General features: G+C 47.1%; 1 protein-coding gene across 2 annotated transcripts; it reads right to left on the bottom strand.

Annotated features, from left to right (window-relative positions):
- Positions 1 to 6,674: 6,674 nt before the first annotated feature.
- On the bottom strand, positions 6,675 to 8,900 carry LOC119335347. Of its 2 annotated transcripts, XM_037607479.1 has the most exons (3): positions 8,560 to 8,900; positions 8,186 to 8,406; positions 6,675 to 7,469 (listed from the first exon to the last, which is right to left on the bottom strand). In XM_037607479.1, exons 1-2 carry the CDS (start codon positions 8,725 to 8,727, stop codon positions 8,206 to 8,208), a joined length of 369 nt encoding a protein of 122 aa, XP_037463376.1. In that variant the 5' UTR covers positions 8,728 to 8,900; the 3' UTR covers positions 6,675 to 7,469; positions 8,186 to 8,205. The 2 variants fall into 2 exon arrangements, with proteins under 2 accessions (XP_037463376.1, XP_037463375.1); XM_037607478.1 differs by lacking the exon at positions 6,675 to 7,469 and having other exon boundaries at positions 8,033 to 8,406.
- Positions 8,901 to 10,020: the final 1,120 nt, after the last annotated feature.

Below are 10,020 nucleotides of genomic sequence, written 5' to 3'. Positions count from 1 at the left end.
GTTAGACAATCCGAGCAATTTATCCTACCAAAATATTTGACTGTTAGAACTACTGGCAGACTTAGTTACATGTGGCCTACTATTGTGCATAGGTTAGGACAATTTAGGCCTTGTTTATTTCAAACAAATTTTGAACCACGAGCGCTCAAATTATTTGGAGGTGCGTTGAATCGAGATTGCATTGAAGTGGAGCCTTGTACCTTGTGGTGCTTGTTTAACCCATACCTTCATAGCCATATTAACCGACAATTTTACAATCAAGACTACATTCGAGGGGACCCTGTTATCTGGTTTGACCCAGCCACCCAGAGCTATATTAATCTACTAAATATTAAATTGTTAAAGGAAGTGATGTATCACAACTTTCCTACAATTTGGTCTACATTTGGGGTTAATTGTTGGGTCTAACTTCCTTGAAACTCTCTATACTTCTTTGAACTTGTGTTTTCCTATATAGAATTGCGATGTAACATGAACAATGTGGGATTCATTTGACAGCCAAACTCCTCACGGCGCTTGTGGATTGGCTTTGTTGAACTTCTTCAGTTCTGGAAGATCTGTGTCTGATGTATTTACCACTTTCAATTGATACGTCTGCAGATTCACGTAATTCATTGAATATACAAGAACGAAGTGCTGACCATGCACCTATTCCTGCTGATGATGAGGGTGAGCTTTTATACAATCTCCTCGGATACCTAAAGCATGGTTGGTACACAAAAATGATTTCTCTTACAGTTTATTAAACAGAACTTGAAACAACAACAAGCTGCCCTTTTGAAAAGCCGTTTTCCTGATACAATTCCTAAGAGAACTTGAAAGAGAAGCAGCTCGTAAAGCCTTGCGACAGGTAAACCTAGGACAGAATTTGGCAGGAAAAATCTCTAAACATACTCTGAAGTACAAATACCACTGATCCCTCGGATGGAAAAAACTATGGAATCAGCCTCTTCTTAAAAGATTTGAATGCTTGGAACTGTCACGGGTGAACAGAACCCCAACTTGGTCTTGAAGACCTGATGTGCACCCTTTTGGAGGGTAATTTCAGTGGCATTTCCGTTGTGAGTGTAATCCTGGAAACTATAAAAAAAGTTGTCTGATAGATCGAAAATCGCGTTTTTTTAGCGTTCGTCTCTCATCAGTCATCACTACTTGCATCTCTTACCTGAACATTGTTTGAAAGGTGTATGGGATATCCGGAGCTCACCTCCGCTTTTCTTTAAACAAGGCAAAAGATTTGCCATTTTCATTGATTAAGAAGAAGAAAATAGAGGTTTTGGCCAAAGGCCGAATTACAAAGCATTACTCCCGCGGCATTACATTACTCAAAACTTTTGCCCCTGCCAGGAACCACATGGAAGCCTCCTCTTTGATTTTAGCAACAATCACCCCCACCGGCACCGCGGTGTTGCGGAAAACACGAGCATTCCTCTCCTTCCAAATTTCCCACGAGATAAGCGCTCTTCGAGATTGCGAGATGCTACAGGCATTGAGTTGCCACCAATCCTTGACGGAACCTACAACCACCCAATCTTTAGGATGCACATCAACAAGGCCAAGCCAAGTTTTAATCATCACCCAAACTCTGACGGTGTAGCGGCATTGGAATAGTAAGTGTGCAGCCGACTCTTGAACTTGCGTACATAGGGGGCAAAGGTGACAGTTTGGCCATCCCCGGCGATGTAGCCTGTCCGCCGTCCAAATCCTATTATTGATAACAAGCCAGGCGAAGAACTTGCATTTTGGAGGAGCCTAGTTTCCACACCATCAAGGGCATTGCTGTGTCGACCGAACCAAGGAACTGAGCTTTGTAGGCCATCGCCGCCGAATAAAGAGCTTCCAGGAAATAGAATTAGGCACATCCGGGCGGAGATGAACATGTGAAATCTTTCCCCAAAGGTTGACGAACTCAGTAAGATGACTTACATTGGTGATTTCAGCGGTATTCACTTTGGAGACCCAAAAGTTGTCCTGCAAAGCTTTGTGGACCGAACAGCCCCTTTTCTTGGATATCTCAAAAATATGTGGTGCAATGTCTTTGGGCCTGATCCCATCTAGCCATGCATATTCCCAGAAAGAGGCATGAATGCCATCCCCAACGAACACCTTGGTGGCGGCCGCGAAGATATCTTTATCATTTTCATCACAGGGGTTTCCCAGATGAACCCAAGGCTTAACCGGATCCACCCACTCTGCCCAAAGCCAGCGGATTCTAAGAGCTGTAGCAAATTTGTCCAGATTCAAAATACCTAGGCCACCATGAGCCTTGGACTTCCTGCTCCCAATTGATCTTGCAATTGCCACCAGTGACCTTATCACACCCAGCCCATAGGAAAGCTCGTCGAAGGGAATCAATCTTTTTCATGACCTGAACTGGAAGATTTAGCGCCGTCATGTAATAAATGGAAATGGCCGAGATGACCAACTTGACCAATACCGCTCTGCCTGGAGCAGCCATTAGTTTGCCAAGCCAAGGGGTGAGCTGGGTAGCGATCTTATCTTTGAGCGGCTGGAAGTGGATGCGCTTCAGGCCTTTAACCGATATAGGCAAACCGAGGTATTTCATGGGGAATGATGAGCGGCTGGCCGGAAAGGAATGCAGGATATCATCAAGGTCTAAGTTTCCACACCAAATTGGAGCAACCAAACTTTTAGAGCAGTTCGTGATCAAACTGGTGACCTCCCCAAACCGCGCAAGAGAGTCCGTGAAAAAATTGACATCAGCTTTAATGGGCGCAAGGAACACAACAGTATCATCCGCATAAAGCGAGGCACTGATCACCATGGCATTACCGCCGGGTGGGTGTAGGTTGCCTTGCTCAGTGGTCTTTCAAAGTATATGGTGAAGAGGGTCGATGGCAAGCACAAAGAGAAGAGGGGACATTGAATCTCCCTGTCTCAGCCCCTGGCCAAGCGGAATGGGGCAGCCAGGAACACCGTTGAGCAGAACCCGCGACGACGCGGAGGACAAAAGGGTCGAGACCAAACCCCGAAAACGTGGAGGGAATCCCAGGTGGCTTAGCAGCTCAAGGAGATAGTCCCATCTAACTGAGTCAAAGGCCTTTTCAATGTCAAGCTTGAATAGCAGAGCGGGCGTTCTGTTGCGGTGGAAACGTCTTGCCAGATTGCGCACGTACATGAAGTTGTCATGAATGCATCTCCTTTTGATGAAGGCACTTTGGGCTTGAGAAACAAGGTCATTCATATGGAGGGCTAATCGGTTGGACATGACTTTAGCTATAATCTTCGCAATGGCATGTATAAGGCTAATGGGGCGAAAGTCTGAAATATCCTCAGCACCATCTTTCTTTGGGATGAGGGCGACATCCGCAGAGTTTAACCAGTGGAAGTGGGAGGCATGAAGATCAGAGAAGTGTCTAATGGCCATCATAATGCCCCCTTTATTGTGCTCCAACACGACTTGAAAAAGGCGCTGGTGAAACCATCAGGACCCGGGGCCTTGTCCCCAGGCATGGCAAAGATAGCCTCCTTCACCTCCTCTTCAGTGATATTCTCATACAAATCCCGAAGGTCATAGTAAGGGGTCGGTAAAATGTTCCAGTTGATATCAATATTGCGTGGAGGGCCTCTCGAGGCGATGCTCTTGAAGTGACGATGGATAATTTCTTCCTTATGCGTGTGTTCCGTGACCCAACCATTGTTGTGCTTGAGGCGATGGATGAAATTTTTTCTCCTACGATGGTTCACATGGAGGTGGAAATAACGGGTGTTGGTGTCTCCCTCTTTCAGATTAGTGATTCTCGAGTTTTGTCTTTTCCTAGATTTTTCCAACACAGCCCATCCAATTATTTTCCTCTTTAGCCTTTTTCGAAGGTCCATTTCTTCAGGAGATAGCTCTCTTTGTTCCTGAGCAAGATCAAGATGTAGGATGACCTCTAGGGCCATATGAAGCTGGACCTTTGCCTTCGCAAATAGAGATTTGCTCCAGGAACTCAATCTGTGGCTGGTGGTCTTGAGTTTATGGAAGAGCCTATGATATGGCTCCACATGTAGGGAATCTTCATTCCAAGCATCTGCGACAATTTTGTGGAAACCTAGCATCTTGATCCAGTGGTTCTCGAAGCGAAACGATTTGGGTTTCTTAGGGCCATCATCATTAGCAAGCAGTGATGGGCAATGGTCCGAAAGTGAGGAGGACAAAGCATGAAGGAGGTGGGTGGCGAATTCGATGTCCCATTCTTCATTGCAAAAGAAGGCATCGAGCTTGCAAAGCATGGGATTGTTTCTTTCATTGCTCCGGGTGAACTCCCTATTCTGGAGATGAATTTCTTTGAGCTCACAAGTATTTAGGGTGTTGCGAAAACGAACAAGGAGGCTACGATCAACATTTGTCCGGTTCTTGTCTCTGGCGCGGTAGATTTGGTTGAAGTCCCATTAACAAGCCATTTTGTGCCCGACGCCGGCTTTTGAGAGGTCAGCTCCGCGAAAAAATCATCCTTGTGGATGCTTCTAGTCGGCCCGTAGACCGTTGTTAGCTTGAAGGTTTTGTCATCCGAAGTGGTGTTCATGGAGACAGAAGTAGAGAGGAAATATGTTCCAGTCTGCACATTGGAGACGGTTACAGCAGTATCATCCCTGAGCAGCAAGATGCCGCCTCTGGTGCCCTCAGCAGGTATTTGTGCAAAGTTCTTTAGTTTGTGTCCTCCCAGATAGGCAGCAACAAAAGGATCAATTGTCTGAAGCTTTGATTCTTGGATACAGACCAGTCGACAGGAAGAGGCAGCAATAGTTGCATGGATTGTAGCTTGTCGATCAGGGCAATTTAGACCACGAACATTCCAACACAAAATGGATAGATTTTGTTCTAACATGGCTTCACCAAGATTACATCAGGACTAACACACACCCGAGGAAACAACACCTAAACACATAGGTCTCGCCAGGACCAACAGCATCAGCATGCACAAGCATATGGAAACAGGCGTACAAGTACAACAAGCAGTACTAAGGTAGACTAACATGTGAAACTGGGCTACATCATGGAAAGAGGCAGCAGCTATGAGGCATCCGCCGTGGCAGGCTCGCTCAGGTCCGGGCCTCCTTCTCCCCCATGCTGCATCAGGGCGTCTTCAACCGCCGAGGTGAGATCACAGTCAAGCTGGAACAGGGCACGCAAGGCCGCCACTGCCATGTCCGGCAGCCGCCCCTGGAACATCTCTGCAAACTTGACGATGGCCTCCTCAGTGACCTGCTGACCATCAGCAACAATCCCCATGCGGCGACATAGAAGTTGCTCCGCGAGTTTGGCAATTGGCATCTTTCTCTTCTTAGCACGTAGCCGGGGGCTCTGTCTCTGTAGCTGAAAACCAGTCATTCCAGCTAGAGTCTTCCTGCGTGTAGTTGGGCATGTAGGGGGAGTGGAACCTGGAGCTGGAGTTGGAAGCAGCGCCGGCATACGCGGGATGGAGATGGGCGTGACAACTGCTTCTTCATCTTCCGGCTTTGATGGAAATAGGAGGTAAATGATTTTTTGCAGGAGACCATTAGCTTTAATTAGCTCATAAGAAGCGGCCTGCGTTGTAATTTAGGTCAATTGCGGTGGTGATGACAAAAAGCGCACCAAAGGCTGAATGAGTTTAGAGCATTAGGCGGTGCCCAAGCGCAAACAAAACAATGTACTCTGCTTCCCCGCAACTATCTCTGTGATGACTGCATGCTGCCTGTCAAATGACTCTGCTTCCCCGAGTGGTCTCTAAAAAAGGCTGGCGCCTGGTATTTGAGACCTAGCCAGCAGGTCACAAGATAGGAAAATCACAAGGATTGTCCATTTGATGGATGCTGATAACTACCCAGAGCCAAGGACCTATCAGTTGATCGAAGAAGTTGTAGTGGGGAGTAATAGCAAGAGCCTATGGTGTCCGCATATCAACTCTTTCAAGCGGGTGGGTGCGCGCCGACCGTGTCGGCCGCCAATTCCTTCAAGCGGATAAGCACATCCTGCAAACCACCAAGGGAGATCTTTGCCAGAACCAAGGAGCTGCTGTTCCACTCATAGATGTTAACCATTTCCACCAACAATACCAGTATAAAATCTCTAGGAAGTTAAAATCGGAGAGGGTGAAAAGTGGGAAGAAGGGAGAGGAGGGGTGTTACAAGCTCAGGATGAGCGAGGGGCACAAGCGGCAATCATCGAGTCCTTCTGCTGGTTGCTGTCACCGCTAGGCCACACAAACCCTCTCCTACACGGCCTTTGCTGATGGGCAGGGCTGGACCCGTCAGCAGAGTTTGGCCAAGGGCCTGCACATGTACATCAACAATGACGGGCGACAACTCTTAGCATCCTGAAGTTGTCAGCTGCAGGCCACATGCAGCACAATTCCAGTGTCAGGTGTGTACTTGATTCAAGAACACCAGCATGATATATATTGGCAATTCCAACCGTACCGAAATCAATGAAAAACTCATCTTCTATGTATCACTCACCATAATCCGTTGACCATCCTTCAATTACTCTCTACCAAGTGTTATGCATCGACAATTTCCTAAAAGTAAACCAGCCATGTCCAGATCAGCAAACTTTCATGGTGTTCTCTTTATTTATTTTTGGTGATGTTGCCTGTGCAGAAGAGCAGATCATGATGCGGGTGGTGGATGAACAAAGCAAATGACTAAATTTCCCTTTTATGATTTCCACTGAACTCAACAAGGTATAAATGGGCATCTTAGCATGAAACAATAATTAACAAACTTCGGCTAGGCAACATATTATACCAAGTTAGCCAAGCTAATTAAAGTGCTCCACCTAGTACATTACTGCAAAAAAAATAACTGATATGTCCAGTACTAAAGAATAGAAATTCAGGAAAGGTTCCTCGTATGCTATTATGGAACATAGGAAACATGCTACATCATTTGCTGTAAGATACACAAGCTACTGCCTGAGAAACAACAATGGTGGCCTAGGCTAAAATTCGCTGTACTCAGGCAGCCAAGCAACTTCAATACTCTGAGTCACTACATCATTACCAATCAAAAATAACCAGTATGTGCGTGCACTAATAACAATAAATCTCGTAAGAAAAAGAGACATGATGATGAGACGAGACTGTCCTGACCAGTTAGTTCTTAGCAGGTGAGAGCTTCTTTCCCTTAAGACGATCCTAGTTGTCCAACTTGACGAAACACCTCAGGTCTTCACAAGGCTGTGCCTTGGCATCTTTCCCCCAAAGCTCGCTCAGTAGGGGATGCTTCCCAACCAGGTCCCACTGCCAGCCAGGGCACTCAGAATCTGCATTGGAACCCTCCTCCAGGATATTGGCCCAAACGGAGTTGTACACTTCATTTCTTTGCTGAGCACAAGAGTTTTTAGCATCACCCACGCCACCTTTTCCGCCTTTCTTTACCTTGGCTGCATCAACCCCAATGCTTCTGACACCAAACCAACTGAGCTGCTGCATCTCTTGGAATAACTCCAGGCTTCAGTACTCTTGTCAAAGACAGTGCCATTCCTGGGTTGATAGTTCTTAACAACATATAACATCACAACTAGCTGTCAACTGAAAAAAAAAAACCCAGAAAAAACACCAACTCTGACAAAAAGAAAGTTCTGCAAATAATCAAGGCATTTGGAAGGTCATGTGAATATATGTAGACCAAGTATGTTTGAGTATATGAAACTGATACTAGGAAAATAGTTTTGGTTCCTTGCTATTGCAGGTTGTTTATGCCACTAAATTTTTATATACTGAAATTGCAATGCAATATAGGGCATTGCAGCGTGGAAACTAACATGTGATAATTACTAAAAATTATTTTGATGTTACTAACTACTATGATTGTCATCAGACATTAAATACTTGTGTGCTGTTCTACTGAATACATGACCTGCAAATGGTTACGAGATGTGATAATCAGATATAACCCCATCATTTAAAGTAAGGTTATTGCCAAAGTTAATAGCAGTTAAAACCACATTCATTTCAATTGGAGAAGGCCGAGGCCAAAGTTCTTCAGAACACCAACACCAGTTTCAGGAAGAAACACCAAAGATGGCGAAAACAGAAGTACAGCAGAAAACAAAATTGGGGTTATTTATTTATGCTCAATTCACAATCTGGCATCGTTCACAGTGCTTCAGCTATAGAAAGGATCATAGTATGATTAACAGCTTTGTCTACAGATCAAAGAAATATCAGGAGAAAGGTGAAAATCAAATAGGCCCTACATTGGTCAACATGAGCACGGTCATGGCTTGGGATTCTCCCTGTTGAGCTCCCTCTTGGGCCTCTGCGGCGCATTCTTGGGGTTGGTGAACCATGTCGTGTAGAGGAACTGTTTGTGAGGTCCGTCATGGTCGCAGATGAGCCTGAGCTTCTGCTTCTCCCTCATCCACCGCAGCATGATCTTCATCTGCCTCTTGCTTGTCAAACCCCTCAGCCCAACGTCCTGAAAATAATTAACACACGAGGCAGTTCTATCGAAACATTGCAAGAACAAAGAAGACATGGCCCGTCCACCGACATCGGCAGACAGACATTTCATCGAACAGGTTGCGTGCTGATATGAAACACAAGTTTAGTGGAGAGAGAGAGCGCATACCTTGACGTGCTCCCAAACGTCGGAAATGGTGAGGGGGCCGTGCTCCTTGACGACGTCGAAGATGGTGCGGGTGATGGACTGCGCCTGCTCCGGCGCCGTCGTGAGCTCGATCGGCGCCATCTTGGGCTTCCCCTTCTTCGCCGCCCACCGCGCCGCCGTCGCAAACATCTCGGCGCCCTAACGGGAGGATGGGCGCACCCGCCGTTCGGACGAGAGGAGTTTCGGCCGCCGCCGCGGCCGCCGGTTCCTAGCTCCGTCGTCGTCGCCGCCGCCCGGAGGTAGGGTGAGGAGGTCGCGTGCCGATCCAAATTTTTTTTAGGAAAGCGTACCCATCCAAGTGACAGTGAAGGCGCTGCTGTGTGTCGGCGTGTCGCTCACAGCAAGCGCTCGAGCGAGATGGGCCTGGCACACCGAGCGAGCGCATCTCCGTTTTTCTTTTTTCTCATTTCAACTTTTGTCGGTCAGTTTATTTATAATTTGAAAAAGAAAATCAGAAATACAAAACATATGTCAATTACAAAAATTCGTAATTAGGGAACGTCTTTAATTAGGGAACGCATATTAACCCCGAGGACGTCTTTAATTAGGGAACGCATTTTGACAAGGACCTCGCGCTTGGTAGTCTAGCCAGGCCGTAGGAGCCAGGGGGCTCGTGTCGTTGTTGGCGTCGCGGTCTTCATTAGCTTGGTCGCGCTTCTCCTTGACAATCCGATCTTTGAGCTGGCGGACCATTTAGCCAGCATCGCATGGAGCTTGTGAGGCATAAGGGAACGTGGTGCAACGCGTTGCCAATGTCATCGTTGTCCATCTCGACTGCCGTCAGGTGGTGTTCATCCAATGGCCGGGCTTGGTGTCGCCTGAGTATTTCTCGATGCCTTGAATGACGAACGGCTAAGGGAATGGGTGTGTGATCACCTCCTGCCCAAAGCATGGTGGCGCTACTCCTGATCTGTGGGACATCAGGCGTGGAACCAGGGCCTCGAAGTTGTGGCTGTAATGCCCCATGTGGCCTCGGAGGTCGGGGCGGTGTCTCAGGCGGCGTGTGTGTCGGGTGCCTGATGTAGGAGGGGTGTCTATGCTGGGCTGCCCATACGAAGATAGTCTGACGAAGATTTCTGGCCTCCGCTTCTGCTACGAGCTTTGGTCTTTGAACGGAACCTTGTCGTTGGTCAAGGGTTGGTTCGTTTGCTGCCGAGTGGACGCTGTTTGTGCTGGCAAGACTGTTTCTTGATAAGGAGACGTTGTCTTGGAGTTCCATCGTTCTTGTTTCAGGAAGGGAGATTGAACCACACTTGATCCATTGATCTCATGCATACATATAGTTTACAGAGGGAGAGGCGCGATGCCACGATGGTGATCGTGGGCTGGCCATGATCGTGGAGGAGGACGTGTGTGCTCAGTGAGAAAACTGCACACACGCTCACTACACTACTCTACCTTATACGTACAGAATACAGTAGT

This window comes from Triticum dicoccoides, chromosome 7B, assembly GCF_002162155.2.
Source record: "Triticum dicoccoides isolate Atlit2015 ecotype Zavitan chromosome 7B, WEW_v2.0, whole genome shotgun sequence".
Lineage (NCBI taxonomy): Eukaryota > Viridiplantae > Streptophyta > Magnoliopsida > Poales > Poaceae > Triticum > Triticum dicoccoides.
The sequence above is the reverse complement of the archived record's forward strand: the minus strand, read 5'-3'. Positions and strand labels throughout refer to the sequence as shown.